Source organism: Taudactylus pleione, unplaced genomic scaffold (assembly GCF_031769625.1).
Source record: "Taudactylus pleione unplaced genomic scaffold, aTauple2 ptg000436l, whole genome shotgun sequence".
NCBI lineage: Eukaryota > Metazoa > Chordata > Amphibia > Anura > Myobatrachidae > Taudactylus > Taudactylus pleione.
In genome coordinates this window covers 817131-840577 of record NW_028284838.1, presented here as the reverse complement: position 1 = coordinate 840577, position 23447 = coordinate 817131, and the positions used below count along the sequence as shown (strand labels likewise).

The 23447-nt window shown below is 40.2% G+C and overlaps 1 protein-coding gene across 1 annotated transcript in view; it reads left to right on the top strand.

Annotated features, from left to right (window-relative positions):
* The window catches only part of RSRC1 (arginine and serine rich coiled-coil 1), a 368121-nt gene that overhangs the window by 96600 nt on the left and 248074 nt on the right, over nucleotides 1–23447 (top strand). Inside the window, 1 exon segment of the mRNA XM_088447633.1 lies at nucleotides 22728–22764. Coding sequence (XP_088303759.1) covers nucleotides 22728–22764 — 37 coding nt within the window.

Here is a 23447-nt window from a genome sequence, read left to right as displayed (position 1 = left end):
TCTTAGCCACTTCCGGACAGCACATTCAGACTGCTGTTGGTTAGTAGGTAAAGTTAGAACTGGACACATCCCATAATACTGTTATTACTACCTTACAGTGAGAATCTGATGGATTTATACTTATGGGGATATTTCCATCCCATCAAGACCTGTGGAACTTCTTGCCTTTTTTGATATGTGGCTACTTTATTCATGGTTTAACTGCAGAGATGCTGGGGATATTTCCAGTGCTCATTATTATGTGAATCAATGGCAGGGAGAATTGTTTATGGAGAAGAACTACATAAAAACTAAAGTTTAATAGAATAGGAACTTTAATGAATGCATGAATCATTAAACAGTATATGGCATGTTTTTACATAAATAGGAACTCCCCATTATTATGTTGAATGACTTCCATGGCCATTGGATAACTGTGTAACTGTGATCATTCTCATAGATTATTTAGAGACCAGAGCTATAGTGATTATAAAGGTGTTTGCAAAGTTTCTTGTATAGTAACTGTACTAAATATTTCAGTTTACTTACCTTTGTGCTACATAGAAAGCCACATTGTGTTAATTATTATTTGTAACATTGCTTCTATACAGAGCCATTCAGTTTCCTGTCAAATCCATATTCTGCTTAAAATATTAATGCTGATAAATAAATGTTTAATAAGTGTTAAAGTTAATAAACTTTAATTATTGTGGTATGTGAAAAATGTGAGTGTAATGTTGATGTTCTATATATATAAGTTGAAAGAAAATGCGTTCAGTTAAAACAGTAGTGACGGGCCTTTATTGTGCCGTAACTTTTGCTGAGTCCACACTAGTGCTCTAGGGTATTTCTTACCCTTACAACCTATACATGCTGGCATATTGCAACTGTAGACAATATGAATACCAATTGTTCACTGATATAGTATTCTATCCGGCTGCATAACCTGCAATCTACGGAGTCTGAATTAAGCAGCATATATCTTTTGTCACCCCTTATCCGAGCTGTGCACTTGTAAAGAAGTGTACGGATAATCGCCTAAATCTAATTAGGGGTTAAAAGAGGCCTTGACTGTGATGTGGCAGTGAGACACCTTACTGTATCAATCCTGTTTGCATTTGTAAAATAAGGTTGTCATATTGATTATTCAAATGAGCTCCTATTAGCTTTGGCTCAGCGGCTTGTAGCACAGCTGAATCAGCTGAAGTCTTGTATCTTTTTTTTTTTTTTTTTGTAAAGGAATACATACTGTGGTCCAATATTGTCTTCATTTATAGTATACATTCTAAAATACATGGCTGTAGCTAGAGAAACAAGGTTTGGTAGATCTTCCAGGAACTGTGACCGAATTCGGAAGTGATATCACAGTCTGCTTGTAATTTAGGAGGAAGGCTTATGAATATTTAGATGATAAACAACATGAACATTAATACCAGGCTCACCGAATAAAGCTTTCAGTTGGAATATGTCATGTCTTTTTGACACCACATGTTACAAAACAAAATATGTTCCTGTGCCAGAAACACCTCCCATTTTTGTCACCATAGTTTAGAACGATATCAATCGATTACATTTTACGGGAAAATGATGGTCTAATGCATTAGGACTTAGACAGTAATATAAATAGTTCTGTATTTACATACTATGTTGCTGCTAGCAGCAGAATGAGGTATTCTTAAATAACATTTCTTCATTAACACTTTACATTTTTACAGTCCTTTTTTTGTTCGTCCTTCTGCTTTGTCATTGCCTTATTCCTCTGCTCTGGCTTCAATTTCAGTGCCTGAAAGGAGTTGCTTTCAAATGCTTGACTTAACCAGACTGCTTGGTGGTGATCTTGCCATGTTGTCTTTGGGTACATGGTTTCCTAAGGAAGTGGAGCATCATGGGTGACCACAAATGGTGGTGTTATTTCTCTGTTTACCAATATATGATCCCATTTTGTGATTTTCTCATTCAAATGAGCTGGTGAGTTATACTTAAACCATAATCTTTGTAATTTGCACTGTCTAGAGATTGTAGTGTTCAGCACAAATGCTTTTTCAGAACTTAGTTACACTGCCATTTAAAGTGATAAAAATTTAGATCATTACTTAAAATTACTTGGAGGACCAGTGAGACACTGCAGTGTCCATACCTGAGGCTTCTTATTGGTCCTACTCAGGGCCATATTAAGGCCACATGGGCCTAGGGCTGAAAATGTGCAAGGGCCTAGTGTCAGTGTTTGCGCTGAGCAAAAGAAAATACTTTCAAAAATTGGGGTCCTGCGCCATGGTTTTGGGTCCCATCACGTATTATGGGGGATGAGGGCAGATATCAGATGGGACAGTGCTGGGGTCAGGTAGCAGCTTGGGCAGTGCTGTGGTTAGGTAGCATTTGAAGTAGAAGGGGGTTAAGGGCAAACTGCAGTTGGGGTAAAGCTGGGGTTAGAGGCAGGGAGAAGTTGGGGTAGGGATTGGGGGTTGGAAGGACGTAAGTTGGGACAATGCTGGGAAGCAAGAAAGGGGCTAAAGGAAGGTAGTACTGGGGGTAGGGAGGGGATAAGGGTATATAGCAGCTGGGGCAGTACTGAGGGCAAAGAGGGGGTTAGCGGCAGGCAGTGCTATGGGTAGGGATGGTAAGATGGTATCCACTCACTTGTATATCCCGTTAGCTTACTTACCTCTGAGTGAAATCCTATGGACTGTGGGGAGAGGACATCATGCTATCATTCTGTGGCCCGGGATGCACATGATGGGATGAGGGGCGCAAATGCCAGCAGCCAGAAGCTTGAAGCTGCGGGGCAGACTTGAGGCAGAGCGGTAGAATGAGCTGGCCAGTGGCGCACTTACACTAACGTCACCTGCACCGGACACAGGTGCCACTGCCGGCGGACAGCACAAGTCAAGTGTCCAGTGGCGGCCGTAATGGTAAGGCCCTGGAGCCGGCCCTGCACGACCAGACACTGCAGGGCCGATTACATGCAGTGACGGGTCACACAGGCTGAGGGTCCCCTGGAGAGAGGCAGCGAGCCCTGCAATCACCGCCAAAGGCAGCCTGCTATATTAACCTAGCGGACAGCTAGGTTAATATAGCAGGCTACACCTAGGGGTTAATAGGCAGGAGGGGGTGGTGCCAGGGCTCGGGCGGCGATTTGACAAGGGGATACTGAGGGCTACTGTGATTTGTTGGGGAGAAACTGAGGACTTTTATTGGCTGCTGCAGCTCACACAGGTCTGTAATTTACAGCGCGTCCTGCGGGACCCGCACATTTTAAAAACTGAGTCCCTAACTGCTTGCAGCTCGTATTTTGCGAACACTGAGTTTGAAATGCAGAGGAGGTGTGACCAATGCTATGTGGGTGTGAGCAATGCCATGTGGGCATGTACACCTCCTATACCAAGGGTGGCCAACCAGGCAAAGAGCCCAAATATATCTGTAGGGATTTCAAAGAGCCAAGATCATGTGCACACTAAAGGCGCACATGCAAAAAGGGGTGTGGCCACGCCCCTGGTATGATGTTTGTAGGAACATGTAAAAGTGCATTGACACAATCACCGTGGAGGTAACTATTAAAGGGAAAGAAAAACAATATAAAAAAAATTGAAGAAAACAAATCCACATAAAATACACTGAAACAAGCCAGATCCAAATAAAATACACTGAAAAAAACCACATCCACATAAAATGCACTGAAAAAGCCACATCCACATAAAATGCACTGAAAAAGCCACATCCACTAAAAATACATTGTAAAAAAAACAAAAAAACCCCACCAGATTCTCATAATACAATCTAACCTCCCCAGTGTCACTCTAGCCCCTCCATGTGTCACTTCAGCCCCCCATCTGTCACTCCAGCAGCCCCTCATGTGTCACAACTACAGCCACTCCATGTGTCACTCCAGCCCCCCATATGTCACTCCAGCAGACCCTCATGTGCCACTCCAGCCCCCCCACATGTCACAAATAAAATTAAAAAAACAAATGAAAAACCCCACAGCTCTTACCTTGTTGCGACTGTCTGTGTCACATAGGTATGCTCCGGTGTCTGCAACAGTGTCCTCCTCATGGCTGCAGGTTCAGTCACAAGTTGAGCTCCGCCTCATGTTTGTGGCGTGAATCGCCACATCACCCATACATGCCTCCAGAGTGGAGCAAACTGCTGCAACAAAGGATGAGCCTCATCTGAACAGCTGCACGCCTATCATAGGAGGCAGTCAGTGTCAGTCAAGGGAGCCATATCAGAACAATGGAAGAGCCGCATGTGGCTCAAGAACCAAAGATTGGCCACCGCTGTCCTATACTATCAATCTCAATGTCTCCCTAAGTATGAAAAAGTTACAAATTACATAATTTTTTGAGGAAAATAGAAATACAATTTCTGATCGACAGCTTAGCCAGGTGGTGGCTGGTCGTCGTCATGATGATGGGCCTATGTGTATGTGGGGGCCTGGAAGTGTAGTCTGCCCCATTGTTAATCTGCCCTGGTCCTACTTCCAAAACACTTCTGGTCCCCAGCATTTCAGATAAGGGATACTGAACCTGTATAATATTTTCAGCTGTGTTAATTGGCATGGAGTTTCATACTCTTCAGTAGTCTGACTGGCACATATGGTGTGGAATTATGCACAATTATTATGTTTTATTGTCCCATTCAATGACTATGAAAAAAAAACAACATATTTTCTTGGGTCAAGGTTTTGTGAGCAATGCTGGTGATGCTTTTCATTGTAGCAGCTTTCTAGGGGGTATGCAGGGGCAGAGTAAGGGCCACATGGGTTTGGGACTGAAAATAATACAAGGCCTATTATAAGAAGCAGAGGAGCTGTGGTCAGTGCCATGTGGGCGTGTGCACCCCCTACACTATCAGCCCCGCTGTCTCCCTAAATATGTAAAAATTGCTACATTTTGTGAGTGTGCATGCTACACATATGGGGGGAATCCAATTGCGGGCAGGAAATTTAAAAAACCCTGCGACTAAACCTTGCACCCAGTTGAATCGCCCACATAGGCTCTTATTTAGGGTAGGCTGCAACTATTATAATAAGATATAGTCAACATGTGTATTTCAAGTATAAGTATGGAAACACAAGAAGATAGCCAGCATATCTTGAAATAGTTCTAGTAAAGATTTGGTAGACATAGCCATTAATTGTATATCGATCTCCCCCCCCCCCCCTAAAACTCTGTTGCCCCCCTAAAATAAGTAACCAGTATAAGAACTATAGCCTGGACTGGTTGTTCTGAAGCACGTGGTACAAATGTAAAATTGTGAAACGGAGATACCTGCAATGTGGGGTAACCCTTGTAAAAGCATGAAACAAAGAGATGTGCAATGCCCCCTGTAAAAATATCAGCTTTGCCTGGTCCACACAGTGCAATTAATTAGGGCAATAGTGTCTGCAAAGACTGTGTGCCCCTCCCACCTGGCATACCAACACCATGCTGAAAAACACTGTGGCTCTTCATTGGAAAGTATGTAGTAGTGTATTGTCTAAAAATGATCAAAAGCTGTACCATGGGATTCAGCACACAGTAGCTATGCATGTCCTCCCTAGGGAATTCTGACCTGATCTGGGGTAACCAGCCTAGCCTGGCATAGCTCTGTGCTGGCTCCTGATTTTGCCGAGTCTATGGCAAAAAGTACTTTTATTTGTTCTTTACATCTATTTTTTTAAACAAGTAATGAAATATGCTGTTCTGTTCAAAATTATTAGCACAGACTACTTCCCCAGCCCTTCAAAATCAACAACAGGTCTGTGGCACAGTGCAAACACAAATTTAACATGCCCCCTTGAAGTGCAAACACCTACTTACATAGCCTGCTCTTACATGTCCTCCTTCCACCTCCACAGGCATAAAGGGTAGTGAGAGCAAGTTACATTTAAATTTGGGAGCATTGTGTTCAGATGAGATTCTTGTGGGTACAAGTAGCACTTAGATCCAACTGTAAATCAGGCCCATATGGAGACTGTCGAGGAACAACAATTTTCAAATAATTCTACAGATTCTCAATGGGATTAGTGTCTGGACTTTGGCTGAGCAACATTGAATGATTTATTTTTGTTTTAAGCCTCTCCAATGTGACTTTTGCTGTATGCATTGTGTCATTGTTCTGCAGGAACATAAATCTTCTCCCTAGTCCTATGTCTCTTGTAGATTTCAGCAGCTTTAAATCCAAAGATTTGTCTATAACTGGCTTTATCAATTTTGCTCTATCAATTTTGGCAAATTGTCCATTCCATGAAGCAGAGGAGCAGACAGTAATGTTTTTGGTATGATGCACAGTGTTAGGTGTGTACCAAAATGTTGCCGCCTTCTCCCTTGTGACCATAGAATATTCCATATGGTTTTTCCATATGCTTTCTGGTATCTCTAGGTGAGATTTCATTTTAATTTGTTGTGAAGTGGTTTCTTATTACTATGCTAACTTAAAGAACATGTTTGTGTACTGCCTGGGCTGCTGTTGACCTGTGGACAGTTTCTTCCACCTATGCCATGGAAGACTGTAAGAATTGCCATTGGTCTTTTGGTGATCCATCAAACATGCATGCTTAGTTTTGGAGGATGATTTGGTTCAGACAAGTTGCACCATTTCCTTATAATAGACTTGACATTTGTAATCGTTTTTGATCTATGTTGTTTTCTTTACTGGCCTTACTAATAAATAGACTTTGGACTGTTGAATGGTATTTAATATTTCAACACAAGAATATGGGCTCAATTGTTCGTGGTAAAAATATAATTTAATTTATCCTGTTTTTACCTTTTAAATCTATGGAAAGACTAATGAAATAAGGTAACTTATTCAAATGACTGTAAGAAATAGTTTCTTGATTGCAGATCATACACAAGGTAATATATAGTAACTGGGTATAAGAAAAATGGTTATCAAACATATATTTTCAGATGAAACAATTTTATTCATGAATAATTGAGCTGTAGTTTTGTTTTCTTATTTTTGTAACTTCTGCATTTAAGTCTGTGCTGGAGAGTGCATGCAGTGCAATGTTGCTTTATTTATTTGTTTGACATGTCACGGGTTAATACTGCCTGTATTGTTTTCTGCTGTATCAAATGCTGCTTATTTTGCCACAACAGACTGCAGGCCTCAAGGAGTAGAAAAAGAATGGACACAGATGTATCCAAATATCTAATTTTGCCTAAAAGCAAGTGCCGGTAGATAAATGCCCATAAAGGGATTTCTTCCTTAAGCCCCGTGGATTTTCCTCTTTCCTCTTTTTATTTTATTTTTTTTATTTGGCAACTTTTTGTGTGAGTTAGAAATGAAAAGCATTCATCCAGTGCCCTAAAGAACAGCTCAGCTGAATGGAAGAACAGCGTAATGTAGCATTGAAGGCAGAATTGAAAGTGATTATCTAGTTAACTCTTGACAGTTACCTCCAGATTAAAAAAGAAGTGGCAGACTTGATTTGCAAATGAATTAGAGCTTTTTCATTTGGTGCCAGGATCATCTTTTTATATTCTGATATGACAGATGCTGTGTTCCTCGCTTTTGTCCCTTCTTAGTCTAACACTAGCAAATAAAAAACAAAGGATAATGGTACTCATTTTATTTGCATCTTTTCTCCAGGAGTTTATTCTTTGTGTGGAAGTTTTTAATATTCGATATTCCAGGGGAAAAAAAAGTAAATTGTTTTGAATTCCTTTGTTTTACTAGAATTAAACTTTGTTTAGATATACTAGTAATTGAGGACTGATTGAGTTTTGGACTCTTTTATACTAGTGTCCAATGAGAATCAATCTTTTGAGTTTTAAATCATGTCTGAGCAATGGGGAATTAGGGGTTTAAAATATATAAAGTGTTCTGTAAGGAATTGTTTTTGTACCATGGAGATGTTTTTCCATCTGGTATTTATTTGACCCTAATTTGTAGGATCAGACAGACACACTGTTTCTGAACATCGTCCAGGAAGCCTGCAAAGGACCGTATTGCCATCACTTGAAATTTCATACATGTATCATGCATTAGGATGTGTTATGTAGTCTATGTACATGTAACCTACTAGTAGCTTTAAATCTTTTATAACTGATATCAAAATGAAAAGTAAACTAATATTTTGTGTACTGAATCGCAATTCCCTTTAGTTATAGAAACCAAGGCACTCCTATACAGAATGTGTCTGCTTAATTAGTGCTCCAAAGCACCTCTTGATCTGTTAATTGCCAAAATGATTAAACGTTTATAAATAATAACATTGTGTTAAACATGCAGTCTCTCATTCTCTGCGCAGCCAATACTTTGTGTGGGCCATGTATGGACATCAATTCTGTGCAAAATGACACCAGGATCAACAAGATTTTGATCAGGTTTCAGTAACTAAGAAAATCAGTAGAACATCTTATTATGTAAACTGTCTGGTCAGATATACACGGATTCTTGTGACTTATTTTATCATCTATATCATTCAATAGATTTCTCCTTTGATCTTGTTGTACCAAATAGTCCCCCATATATGCTTATCACTTCCTGACTCTGTGTACAGATGTGTCCTCATACATTTAGCCTCATTGCGCGTTAAACAGCCATTCTAAGCGCGACTCTGTAGCGCTGAGCGACTTCTGGTTCGACTTTTTACTTTCAAAGATGCGAGTAGATAGCACAAGCATCTTCTGCTGATTAAAATGATATGTAGCATGCCTATGTTCTCTGTGCGTCTGTTGGTGTATCTGCATGCGACACGCTACGTCACAGTGTTACAGCCGCTGACACTGTAACGTAGCTTTTCACATGCAGATACACCCGCTATTGCACACAGAACATATGCATGCTGCATATCATTTTAATCAGCAGAAGCTGCTTGTGCTATCCGCATCGCTGTGTGAATAAGATGCACGAAAGATGCTTGGTGCTACCGAGGCACACGGAGGTACCACGTTGTGTGGCACGACTTGTAGTGCATGGAGGATAGATGTATGTGGACACATCTGTATCTTCTAATTATTGTCTGGGCCTTCCTGTCCAAACAAACACACCCCTGGGTGTGTTTGTGTCACACAATAAGTGTTGCTCTAGAGTAGACTTTAAGCTTTGACCCTATGTATCCTCCTCTGCCTCATATTCTGCACCTGCTCTGTCACTGCCTGCAGTACTTGTCCTGTTATGTACGATTGTGTTGTGTATGGTTTGTGACTCCGACTGCCCAGCACAGTTGAGTTTTGAGGCAATTTACAAATGTTTATGACTATAATTTTTACTGATTTCCCACATATGCCCACAGAGAAAAATGGTTTTTAATAAATGGCAAAGACAAGTTCTGTCTGTCCCTAGTTAGAGAAACATAGAATATCTGCAGCACTGGATTGGTTAGTGTAAAGAAATAAACTTATTGTTATTTGAGGGGAAACAGGCACAGCAGGAAAATGTGACAGTTGGTGTGACTAGAAATGAGGGAACAACCATCTGGCTATAGATAGGTTAATAGCTTGAGTAAGGATTTAGTGATACATTTATAAGAGAAAAATTTAAATTCAAAATCATTATTTTATGCTAGATGCACTGTGCTGCCTGTGCTTATTTAAGCTTTCACAGAATACAAGGGAGTAATAACAGTGTAACTTTGTTGTCTGTTTACTTTCACATAATGGAAACTCTGGACTATTATGTTGCCAATAGACCAAGATCTTTCTGAAAGTAGATGATTACTGTGTGGTTGAACCAGTGTGTGGTTGTCAGTGGTGAGACAGCCAGTATTATAAACTCATCCTTTCAACTTTACAATGTCATTATATAAATATTCTATTTATACCCCTTTCTCATATATTTCATGCCAATCCTTATATCAGTAATCAAGCAGAGCGAAAAAATGTGAGTCCCAGGGACCCCTCACTTTATAAGCATTATTATGGGTCCCAGAATTATCAGAGTTGGACCCCAATTTTTTTAATTTATTGCCTTGATTTCACGTAGCCAACAGGTGCAGTGCTGAGGGCAGGGAGGGGGGTAAGGGAAGGCAGCAGGTAAGCTTTGGAGACATTAGCATTATTTTGCAGTTGCGATCTGTGACAGAAGGCAGCTGCGATGGCATTTGCGTTCAAATCTGAATCAGGCCCTCAGATCATATAGGTCATCAGTCACATCTTGTCCTGCGGGACCCACTCATTTTCAGTACGGAGTCCATTACTGCCTATAGCGCATAAAATACATGCTATAGCGTGCAAGTGCACTGCCTGTTATATACTTCACAATGTCTGCATCATTATCCACCCTGTAAAGCTTCTTCATTCTCATGGTTTGATGTATGCTTTTCACTCACTGTTATGTGCCCATCTATGGTACCAAGCAAAGACAAGCAGCTGATTCTCTAATCTCTATGGGGCTCTATATACACTTACTGCTTGTTGTAAACCTGAGTTTACTGGCGGTTAATGAAGAACACATGTACCTCAACGCTATTGATACTTATCTCCTGATAAATTCTATGTGCTAGGGCTTTGATGAGCTCCTTTCCAGCCAGATTGTCATGTACCAACATTGTTCCGACATTTACTTTGTCTAAAGTTGGGTATGCAACATCGGCTCGTGGGCCCAATAATTGCATAGCTGCGTATACAAGAGCATTAGCCGATGGCTTCGAACAATCCTGCAGCAGTCCAATTCCCGCCGTCCTGATCCCCTTGAAGAAAGCAAAGACTGAGCTAAAAGATACTGTAGCTCAGTCCGTATAGAGTACACATTAATTTGATAATCGCTCCAAAGATAGTGTGTACCCAGCTTAACTTGTACTAGACATGTGAAATCTATCTTCTGATTAGAGCATCTTTCAACTATGGTTGAAAATAACCCTCTGGGCATGGGCAAATACAGGAGGAGATATCCCTTCCAGGCAAGCAGTTTGAATCATGACTGCAATAACTGTAGAGTTGGAGCAACAACACACAGTATTAAGGATGGAATGTGGCTGCTACCAGGATTTGAGCACTCAGTCAGCATAACAGACCAAAGAGCAACAGGAAAAGTCGGACATCTTAACATGAGGTGGGAGAATGTGTGCTTAGAAACTTATTCATCTGCCTCCTACTGGTTAAGTTATGTATCTATGCACTCATATGGCATGAAAACTGAAACAACCTATTCCATTCCCTCCACACCCCTGCATTAAATGGTCTTTTCTGCAGTTAAAGTTCTATATTAAAGCCGATATCGCTACAATCTATGTGGGATGCCGATGGTCTAAATCCCCGGCTCCTGTATCCCGACCGCCGGCATCCCAAGGTAAGTATTGGGGGTTAGGGTTAGGCATTAGGGGGGAGGTTAAGTTTAGGTACTAGGGGTGAGGTTCGGTTTAGGCATCGGGGAGGGTTAGGTTTAGGCATCGGGGAGCGTTAGGGTAGGGGTTAGTGGTAGTATACTTGCCTACCACTGTCGGATTTTCATTGTCGGGATGGCACTGTCGGTATTCTGACCAGCGGTATCCCGACCGCTGGGAAATCATACCCAACCCGGCCTATTCAGCTCCCATTGCTGAATCCAAGGCACAAGGCTGGATACAAGATGACTGGAAATTTGTATTATGGTCCGACTGAGGTTTTAACTGTTTTGGCCAGATGGACGATTACATGCCTGGGGAAAACCTTTACAACGCGATGGAAACTGCACGCCAGTAAGAGACAGTCCTGGGTGGTGGTGACTCTCATTGTGTGGGGTGTTTCCAGCTGGCACACGAGGACCCCTAATACATCTGTAGATATCACTCAGCAGATGCTATATAACCATCATTCCAGATCTTTTGCACCCGTTCATGTCATCTATTCACGCAAACGGGAGCAGGCTCTTTCAGCATGATAATGCGCCTTTGCCATAGGTTCATAGCCACCAGATTGATTCAGAGAGTCGCTAGGATGCTGCTAGTTACTGCTCAAGTGTGTGCCAAGAACATGGCACCATGCATATGACTTTTAGCTCCAAAACTTATTCTCCTATGTTATCAGCAGATATTTATCCAAGTTATACACTTGTCACATTTAGTTGCTCCTTTCTACCACTCCACCCCATTGATTTAGTTTTCAGCACTTTTCCCTCCAACCATGTTACTTCCCCTCTCCCAAGTGACCTTATCCTCAATTAAATAACTTCTGATTTTCTTATTACCTAAATAACCTCAAGACTTCCACAAGCCTAAAACTCCTCTAAATCCTGTGAGTTCCCAAGCATTCCCCTTATCTGTGGCAGTTTCACAACCTCCTCACATGCACAGGTGGGCAATGTGTGAAGATTTGTGGTAATTAAGTAAAGTAAATCATCACTACTTGTAATATTGAAACAAAATAAAACAAATGAAGTGGAGAACTGTAAAACTTTGTCCTACCTAAGTATTCAATTATGCAAAATATACCAGCATATTCGTAAATACAAACTTTTTGGTCTTGACAAGGAGTTTCTCCAGGGTGTTCAAGCCCTATACTACGTTCCTTTAGCCAGGGTCTCTGTGAACGGGCTTTTATTGTATTCCTTTCCTATAACAAATTTCATCAGACTGAAGTCGTCTTTGTCTCCTTTAATTTTTGCCCTGGTTATCGAGCAACTGGTGGCTTAGGTTCATCTTGATCCAGGCATCAAAGGGATGTACTAATCAACGGGGAATGCAACTTATCGCTCTTTGCTGACAATGTACTGACTTTAACTTCTCCCCAAATGTCTATCCCCTGGCTGTATATGGTACTCTTTAGGTCTATAAATAAATCCTCAAAGACCGAATTCCTTGCATTACACTCACCACCTGCCCCACAATTATATTTTTTCTTGGTGCACCTATAAACTGAAATATCTGGGGGTGTGCTAACTAGTCTGTACGAATCCCTATACGCTGCAAATCCCACCCCCCCTTCTTAAAATTATCAAACTGGACCTTCAGCGGCGGACCTCTTTTTTTTGTTTTCTGTTTTTTTTGGGCAGGATAGTGGTGATTAAGGTGAATCTCATGCCAGTACTACTTTATCTTTTTCAGACCTTCCCTATCAAAGTTTTTACAACTACATAGATAGTTTGTTCAGTTTACATGGAGACTTAAACCACCAAGCATTAGCTTTTTAACTCTCTGTTGTCCCACTACTAATGGTGGGAACAGATTCCCCAACATCCTCCTTAACTATTTCACTACCCATTTGAGTCAAGATGTAACTTGGTTTGCAACCTAGTGAGTCTCCCGTTAGGTTCACCTACAAGCTAGCTCCTGTAATGTATCCATGCGTTTCAACCTCTGTTGGGGCTGACGCTGAAATCCCACTTTGCTTTTCTTGTTCTATTTGGGACTATTGGAATTTTGAGACTAGTTCTCATCCGTCCCCCATAGCTCCCCTCTGGCCAAATGCAGCTTTTCCCCCATTTCTCTATCTAACTCGCTTCTCCCTGTGGATTGAGGGAGGTGTCAGGGTGGTGTCTGATCTCTTCAACTCTGGCCGATGCACTCCCCTGGCTTCTTTACAGAGCAAATTTGTGATACCAATTATTAGTCCATTTGCTTACCTTCAAGAACAACACTTTACTGACTCTCTCTCTCACTTCATCAATAGATCTTTGACTCCCCTTGAGACTCTATGCCTTACTAACCATCTTCTCAAGGGAAATCTCTGTCCTCTATAACCTTTTACTCCATGCTAAACACCAAACCAGGAACTTCAGTGGAAGAGAGAGACCTAGGGATACCGCCAAATGAAGGCACTCGGGGGTATATTTACTAAAATGCTAGTTTTTACAATTTGAGATCTTGCCCATTGCAACCAATTAGATTCTAGCTATTATTTTCTAGAAGGTGCTAGATAAATAAATAGAATCTGATTGGTTGCTATGATCAACGTCTCCACTTCTAAAATCCTGTACTTTAGTAAATATACCCCTTGATCTGTGGTAAGAGAGATACTCTCTAGGTCTTCTATCTCCTCTGTGGTTAAGGAGAACATATACAAGATCTATTTTTATAGGTGGTATCTAGTACCCACTTGGTAATGGAAAATGTATGGTTCCGCCTCAGATCAGTGTTTGATGGGCTGTGGCAGTGTGGGTTCTTTTTTGCATATCTGGTGGTCATGCCCGAAGATATCTCAGCTCAGTTTTGGGATGGGGTTGCTCATCTATTTTATGAAGTTCTTAAAGTACCAATATCCAAGTCTCCTTGGTCTTTTCTCCTTGCCTGCCCATTGGAAGAATTGTATAAATATGCTGACAAGCACTCTCTTCAAATCCTGACTACAGCTAGATGCTTGATTTCTGGACACTGAAAATGCCTAGACCCTTCTTACCACCAACAGCTCTTGATTAACATTTGGCACATGGCATCTATGGAGAACATCTCAGCATATTTACATAATTTGACTCATAAATTCCTTCAAGTTTGGTTTGTTTGTCTACAATAGCTCTACAATAGCTCTGAAACGCCGGACTGCCGAACGTCCAGGGCCCGGGTAAGTATGATCTGCTTCACGGGGAAGGGGGGGCTAAGGTTTAGTCACCCCCAGGGGGAAATTAGGGCAGAGGTGCGTATCCACTAGGCGATTAAAATGAGCGATTGAACGATAACGACATCATTATCGTTCAATTGCTCCTTAATCATTCATTAAAATGTCAAACGACCAGCGATGCGCGCTCCCGCTGGTCGTTTTCGACATCAATCATCGCCTGAACATGCTGGTCAATCTGCCGATAACGACAAATTGTGCATGTTCGGGGATAAGGGAGGGTGCCTGCACTGAACGACATATCGTTCAGTGTAGGCACTATACAGTATGAGGAACGACTGTACGATTACAATATTGTAATCGTACTGTCGTTCCTCTATTGGCAAGTGGATACGCACCTTTAGGCACCCCCCAGGAGGGTTAGGGTGCGGGGAGAGGGTTTAGGCACCACCGGGGGGGGAGGGATGGGGGGGTCAGGCTTAGGCACCCCTCTGGGGGACTTAGGTTTAGGGTGCGGGGAGGGGGCATTAGGGTTAGGCACCACCGGGGGGAGGTTAAGGTTAGGCACCACAAAGGGAGGGTTATGGAGGGGAGGGATAGGGGACTTGTCCACATCGGGAACCTTAACTGTTCGACTTCCGGTGTCGGGATATCAACGGCTCTTCTATTTCATACCCATTCCGTCATACACACGGAACGCTTGTCCAACTCATTGTGTCCATTAATGTTTATTTTTGTAGTATGTTGTTCTTTGAAATTTTTGTTTAGCTATTTTTGTGATTTTACCTTTCTGCTTATGGTGTGACTATGCCACTACACGTAATTTTGTGTATCAAAAACGAAATAAACACGTTAAAAAATAAACTAACTGTATACTGTAAGCTGCATTTTGATGTGCTTTGGTTCAGACTGCAGAATTTCTACCACCACTGTGTAAAAACACTGTCAACGAGGACAATAGATTAAAAACATTTCATGATGTTGGTTACTGAATAAGATCCTGTAACAGCTAAGAAAGACATTGTCTTCAGCTGCTGAAAGGTGTCAATATTAGTTTGAGCGGAGGCCATTAGCAGCCACTGTAAGCTTGTACTTTCTGCATGGGGATGTATGTGGCCCGTCTGCACATTTCCTGTGAGTTTGAATGGCACATGGGAAGAAAGGACATGCTGATGGCCCTTGTTGTTGCCTCCTAATCTTGTTTCCTTTTTCCTGTTTGTTTACTTGTTATTGTTAATCTTTATAATCCGAAGGAGAGTAGTGTGACTACATCATTCTGCTTGTTCTCTGCTAATTCTGCTGCATTATAATTAACGTTTTCCTTTGTGGTAAACCAGGAGATTAACTCATGCAGTCACATTTGTGATGTTCACTATCTGGTTGAATTTGTCTACATCCAGATCAGGTTTTGATTTTTGTGGATTTGTTTTAGTACAGTTTGCATCCGCAGTTCCCAGTGTGTTAGACGTAAAAATATTTCACTGAAGTTTCATTTTAATTTCCTGACACAAACTTTCGCCCAGGTAGTTGGATCGTTTGTGTGATGATTTTATCAAGGTGTTCTACATTATTTTATGAATTTCCAGCTGTTGGCATTTTAAAAATTTGCATATACATAACTGAAATGTAGTATATTGTTACATCTGCTTGGAAAAGTCCATTTACTTTTTTTTTTTCAAGATAGACTTTAAATGTTCAAATATACATTTATAATATTTATTTCAAACTGATTTATTATATATGAGCATTTGATTCAATTAGTGTTTTTGCCAGGACCAAAGGAATATGAGCTTCATTTTGTGTCCTTCTTTAGAATGTGCAGGTATCAACCGGAATATATCCATCATGCACACTTAAGATTAAATGGAACACGTTCACTTATGGCTGTATTAATGCATTGTTCCAGATCTATTCGTTTCAACTCCATGGGCGGAACTGGCTTTGCCTTGTAAATGACTGCAACTTTAAAAAAACGATCGAGATCAGTCTGCATCCCGTACCTCCGGCAGACTCTATCTTTATTAAATCCTGCCCCATATGTTGTAACTGGGGACAGTAGGGACTATAACTTGTTAAAAAGTAACGTCTTTGAATGCATGTGTCTACTGCAGTGGCAGAACTATTGGAGACAATGGAGGCGCCTGCCACCGGGCTCCAGCTCTGAAGGGGCACTTCCTCCATTGTCCACAACATATTCACCCCACTTAGGGCTGTAACTATGTAGCGGAGTGTACTGTCACGGCCGCCCAATACATGGCACCACTTCCCAGCCCCTGAGAAGCCACCATACATTAGTGGAGAGCTCCATGTTAGACCATCAACTTCTGCCTTTGTCTAGCTATAGCCTGTCTGCATGCAAATTGTTACATGACCGTGTCAGCTGCTGTGGGGAGGGGGGGAGGGGAGGGGCGGCGGGGGGCACCAAATTATAACTTGCCTTCGGGCGTCTGGGATGAACTTAACCACTGGTCCTCTATATCACACTGTTTTTAGCGAGTGTCGGTGATAGCAACATGTATCAACCCCCCACTCTGAAATAAAATCTGTATTTGAGGTCTATGGAGGCTGTGAATCTTGTTTGTGGAGTTATGGTTTATATTAAATAATGTTGAAATTAAGATAGGTTAATTACACCCAAAAGTCCAAATTAAATTTTTTTGTGCATCTAAATATTTGCTTCTAGATATTTGCTTTCATGCTCTGACAGACTTCTTCAGTCTAATGGGGTTGTCTTGCTTTGGTATTATTACTGAGAATTAGAATGGAAAGTAGAATTGGGATGATAAATTGGCAGCACACCTCTTATTCCTAATTAAGGTATACTATTTTTTTAAATTATTACAAGTCAGTCTTTTTGGCAAATAAATGCTTGGGCAATTTATATAATATTTAGCTATACCAACATCTATCTTTCTTTTTTCTTTTTGTCCTTATTAAAACTTTGTAATTTATGAATGTTTTTTGCCTTTTTTTCTTTACTTCTGCTTAACGTTTAAGTTTGTTGTCTTGTTTCACATTAAGCAGAGAAAAGTATATTTTTATGTGTTAATTATTATTTAGTACTCTATTATACTTGGCTGCATACATTTATTTTCTCTTGTAGTATATGTAATCAGATGTATTTTGCACACTTTAATAGCTTTCGTGCATTTACCAACGTTTCCTCTCGGATATATTCACTGTTCTCAGTCATTTGCGTTGATGATATTTAATGGTTTGACACTTGCGTCATAGCAGCAGCAGGGTCTAGTTTGAGGTATGTTTTTGGTGCATTTGTTAGGAATGTTATCTCTGGCACAGACGGCAGGAGTTAATTCCTCGACATGCCAGAAGATGTAAAGGAGAAACTCCATGCCTTCTGCGATTACTCCTCTCACTCCCGTTTGACCACAGCATTTGCTGCTGGTCAGCCTCATGTTACACTTCAACATTACTATCTGCGCCGTCTCAACTACAAATTGGATGAACGACCCATGTCACTTTTTCAATATTATTACATTAAACCAAGCGGATTTTGATTGATAACCTAATATTCAACTAATGCAAAGCATCAATCATAGCCACTATATTAATTATTTAATATTGCAGTCTAATTCAAAAATCGATGTGCAGTATGAGCGGAAGGGAAACTCTCTGTTCCCCGAAGACTAAAGACAGGGAATGATTAAAAAAAAAAAGAGAGAGAGAGACCTGCTGTACGCCTATGTGTTTTCTCGATACAAATCTTTATTCATTTGCCAATAATCTCTTCCCATTTTCCACTTCAGGACCATGTTATCAGTTCTGAGGCCTGTAATTGAATTAGGGCTGCTTTCAGTGGAGAGGCAAAGTTGTACACATATTGATAAAGTCATGACAGGCACTGCACAGCACACAGACCACTAAATAACATCCAGACACCGCATCAGGGAGTTATCAGCTAGTGATAGAAAGTCGTTGCTTCTCTCTAGTAAATTAGTTTCATTAAGAAGGTTGCACTTAAATGTCTCAATAAATGCTCAGGATTTTATCTCCGTCTAGATAATGGACGTCTCAATTCCTTTTCCCTGTAAACAGAGTCTCGTCAGCTTTTCAGCAGCTTTGTGGTTAAATCCTTGAAAATAATGATGACCTGTTGGCAAACATTAATGGCCTTCAATATATTTTTTTCTAAATCCTTTTAGTTGTAATTCCTGCCCTGACATGCTGTCAAGAGACAGCTTCCCCTTTGCATGAGGTTCTTGTAATTGACAGTGTATTTTATTAGAGGTGGTAGTGGTTTGTGTAGCAATTGCATTCATTTCAGGGCTGGATAGAAAGCATAGACCATTTCAGTACTTTTCCGAGACCACGTGTGACTGGATTAGGCACAGGCTGATGAAGTAAAAAGTTTGCCTTCATCTTTACAGTACACTTCATCTGAAGAATTAGGTAATTGGCCATCCAGCTCGGAAATATATTCTTACCAAGCCAATCAAACTTCCTGAAAATCACATGGTGACTTGGTATGACGTGGATATGCAAAAATAAATAATGTCAGAATGTTTGATATAAACCATTTACATGACATACACAGTTTCTGTACACTGTTTCTGAGTTCCAATGTTTAGCTGCTGACATTCACTATCCCAGGAATGTTTTGTTGTGGAAAGTTTCACACCACTCACTCCCTTTTAACACCACTTTATTTTAGAAAACTTATTATTTACAATGTCTGGTTTAATCAACAAATCACTTATACAAAGAAATGTATATAGTGAGGGCTTATTTATTCGTAAGCAAAGTAGGAAAGCATAACACATGAAAATGAATGTGTACTATAGACCTTTGTTTTACAATTGTATCTGTAATGCATGATGGTGCAAAAATAGATACACAACATATTTACGCTGCAGTACTACCTACTGTAAGTAAATATTCTAACATTACACTGCCCTCTAGCTAGAGCCACAGGAACTGCTACATGCACCCCTTTTTTCTCATTTTATTGGGTGGTGGTGGAGTATGTGTGAGAGAGGACCAGCGGGGTGCTTTCACTGTTGGGAGGGGACATATTAATAAAATATCTTTCTAGGTAGGCAGCACAACTTTAAAATCAGGGTTATGATTTTAGAATGCAATGGTGTTAACAAAATGCGCTTTTATTAATACTTTAAAATTGCTTTAAAGAAGATAGTTGGAAAGAGTCTCTACTCTATATGCTTTTTTGACATGTTTTGGTATATACAGTCAGGTGCATAAATATTGTGACATTGACAGAATTTTCATATTTTGGCCTCTATTCACCACCACAATGGCTTTGAAATGAAACAAACAAGATGTGCTTTAACTGCAGATTTTCAGTTTTAATTTGAGGGTAATTGTATCCAAATAAGGTGAACGGTGTAGGAGTTACAACGGTTTCTATATGTGCCTCCCACTTTTTAAGGGGCCAAAAGTAATGGGACAAACTAAACAATCCTAAATCTAACTTTCACTTTTTAATACTTTGTTGCAAATCCTTTGCAGGCAATTACAGCCTGAAGTCTGGAATGCATAGACATCACCAGATGCTGGGTTTCATCCCTGGTGATGCTCTGCCAGGCCTCTACTGCAAATGTCTTCAGTTCCTGCTTGTTCTTGGGGCATTTTCCCTTCAGTTTTGTCTTCATCAAGTGAAATGCATGCTCAATCGGATTCAGGTCAGGGGATTGACTTGGCCATTGCATAACATTCCACTTTTTAGCCTTAAAAAACTCTTTGGTTGCTTTTGCAGTATGCTTCGGGTCATTGTCCATCTGCACTGTGAAGCACCGTCCAATGAGTTCTGAAGCATTTGACTGAATATGAGCATATAATATTGTCCGAAACACTTCAGAATTAATTCTACTGCTTTTGTCAGCAGTCACATCATCAATAAATACAAGGGAACCAGTTCCATTGGCAGCCATACATGCCCACGCCATGACACTACCACCACCATGCTTCACTGATGAGGTGGTATGTTTTGGATCATGAGCAGTTCCTTTCCTTCTCCATACTCTTCTCTTCCCATCACTCTAGTACAAGTTGATCTTTGTCTCATCTGTCCATAGGATGTTGTTCCAGAACTGTAATGGCTTTTTTAGATCTTGTTTGGCAAACTCTAATCTGGTCTTCCTGTTTTTGTGGCTCACCAATGGTTTACATCTTGTGGTGAACCCTCTATAGTCACTCTTATGAAGTCTTCTCTTGATTGTTGAATTTGACACATATACACATATCTCCTGGAGAGTGTTCTTGATTTGGCCAACTGTTGTGAAGGGGTTTTTCTTCACCAGTGAAATAACTCTTCTGTCATCCACCACAGTTGCTTTCCCGTGGTCTTCCGGGTCTTTTGGTGTTGCTGAGCTCTCCGGTGCGTTCTTTCTTTTTAAGAATGTTCCAAACAGTTGATTTGGCCACACCTAATGTTTTTGCTATCTCTCTGATGGGTTTGTTTTGATTTTTCAGCCTAATGATGGCTTGCTTCACTGATAGTGACAGCTCTTTTGATCTCATATTGAAAGTCGACAGCAACTGATTCCAAATGCAAATGTCACACCTAGAATCAACTCCAGACCTTTTACCCTGCTTAACCCTGATAATGAAATAACGAGGGAATAGCCCACACCTGTCCATGAAATAGCTTTTGAGTTGATAGTCCCATTACTTTTGGCCCCTTAAAAAGTGGGAGGCACATATAGAAACCGTTGTAATTCCTACACCGTTCACCTGATTTGGATGTATTTACCCTCAAATTATATGTGAAAGTCTGCATTTAAAGCACATCTTGTTTGTTTTATTTCAAAGCCATTGTGGTGGTGAATAGAGGCCAAAATATGAAAATTCTGTCAATGTCCCAATATTTATGCACCTGACTGTATAAGCAGTTGGTTATTCATATTGTTAAAGTATGTGTGAACTACTTCCTGTTTTCACACTTGCTGTTTCCACAGCTTTCAAGCTCACAAACACTATTTGGGGGGGGGGGGCGGGGTTTCAATTGAGCGTGAGATTCCATAGGAGCCTTGGGCGATGTGTCTCCGTAAGATGCTACTGCCATTAAATTGTTTGTTTATTTTTTTCTTGGGGCTCTCTTGTTTCTCTCAGCTTTGGGGTAAGCAGTATTACCAATCACAAGGGACAATAAAGAGATTAGTCCTTATGTTCACACAACCCTTCCACCACCATTTAACATTGGGGAGCATGTTTTATTTGCTTTCTACAGAACTGTAAAATCCCCAGGAAGACCTGCTGCATTTTGCAGATCCTAGGGCTCCATCTTGCGGAAGGGAGCACATTAGGAATATTTTTCCCAGGTATTACTCTAGCTCAGAGGTTCCCACACTTTTTTGAATCACGGTGCCATAGAGTATCAGCATTGTTTTCACGCACTCCTAAGCCAAATGTTTGTTATTGAGAAATTCAGAAACAAAATGCAGTAAAGCAATAAAGTGAAGTATATTGTGCTGACCTGTCATCCTTAGGTTCAGTTATGTGGTGTTGGACAGGTTTGAGATTGTTTGTCTACATATTTACATTACATTGACCATAAATAATTTGATTTGGTGCTGGACCACCAACCTGAGGTACCCCCAGCAAGTGTCCTGAGGCACCCCAGTTTGGGAAGCACTGCTCTAGCTGTAATATTTTAAAATGTTTGTAGTCATTATACGTCATTTTCAAGTTATACTTAAATGTATTTATTGACAAATATATATATATATATATATATATATATGCTGAAGCAACAGAAAAAAAGTACATTTTATATGAATACTCACCGTTATAATAGAAGATACGAGTGGATGCAGGTGTTATGTTACGTTTAGAAGAAACGGAAATATTTAGCGTTAAAGATAAATTATTCGCTAAAAAAAAAAAAAAAAAATTCAGAAAATTGAACCATAACACCTTCATCCATTCACCTCTTCAATTTATAAAAGGTTGATTGGACATGCCTTTTATTTTATTTATTTTTGTCTCCATATTTAATTTCTATTTTTGCTTCCTTTATAAACAAATACAATATCAGCTCCTAAAGTTCAGCTGAAAAAGTTATATCATCTAGAAGATATTAGCAACACTGGGATTGAATATTCCGATGGGATCCTACAGGGTGGTCTAACTGCAGTCTCCATGTATTATCTAAATTATGCTGTCACATCTCTCAGATGACAGACCATTGTACTATAAAAGTGTCATCTTTAAGCGGGCATGTTATTTTACAGTATTAATCCAGTGTACGAGGCGCAATATAAACAAAATCGCACTGGTCAATATTTAAACGTAGGGAGCTGTGGGGCCCACTTAGATAAATTGTGTTGGACAAGGATTTAGCAAATAGTTAGAACTTTTGTTCTTCTGTTACAGGGACTCGGTAAACATCAAAGCTGGATTAGAACATCTGGTAAGTTATACATTTCTTTTGAACATTTGCATCATCTTTGATATCTGCATTCCAAATGAACACTTTTCATTGAGCTTTGAATACCTTGAATTGAGAGAGTCATCTATTTCCCAAAGGGTTCGCTTACCATTATTATGTGATGGTACTTACTCTTTCATTTAGTTGATCATCTCAAGGGAATATTAATTTTTTTTTAAATAATCTTTTTTTATTTTGATGTGGAGATGAAATAAAAAATGGAATGCAATCATTGGATTGATGATTGTTTTAATTATCATAAAAAAATTAAATGTTTGGCTGTACATATTTGGCACACAAGGTTCTAAAAAGAACAAATGCACTACATACAAATATTGCATGCATAAATAAATATGGTAAGCTTTTGAAAGGTATGACATCTGTATATGTGCATGAGTAAAATGACTTTTCCTTCCACCAGTTAGCAGAACAGTGGGGGTGCTGTGTATGGGTACTCTGCTAGTTGCAAGATGCTCCCTTGCACCTTCTCGTTAGTAAGTTTAGCCAAAGGTGGCATAAGAAGTTTGAAATTCAAACCAGTTCCTCATGTGCCAAGAGCATTGATTCGATGACTAGCTGGTCACCCACTTTACTTTGTTGGCACAAGAATGTGCTGAGGTGTCAAAGACCTTGAATTCAGACATTTCATAGGAACTAGCCAGGGC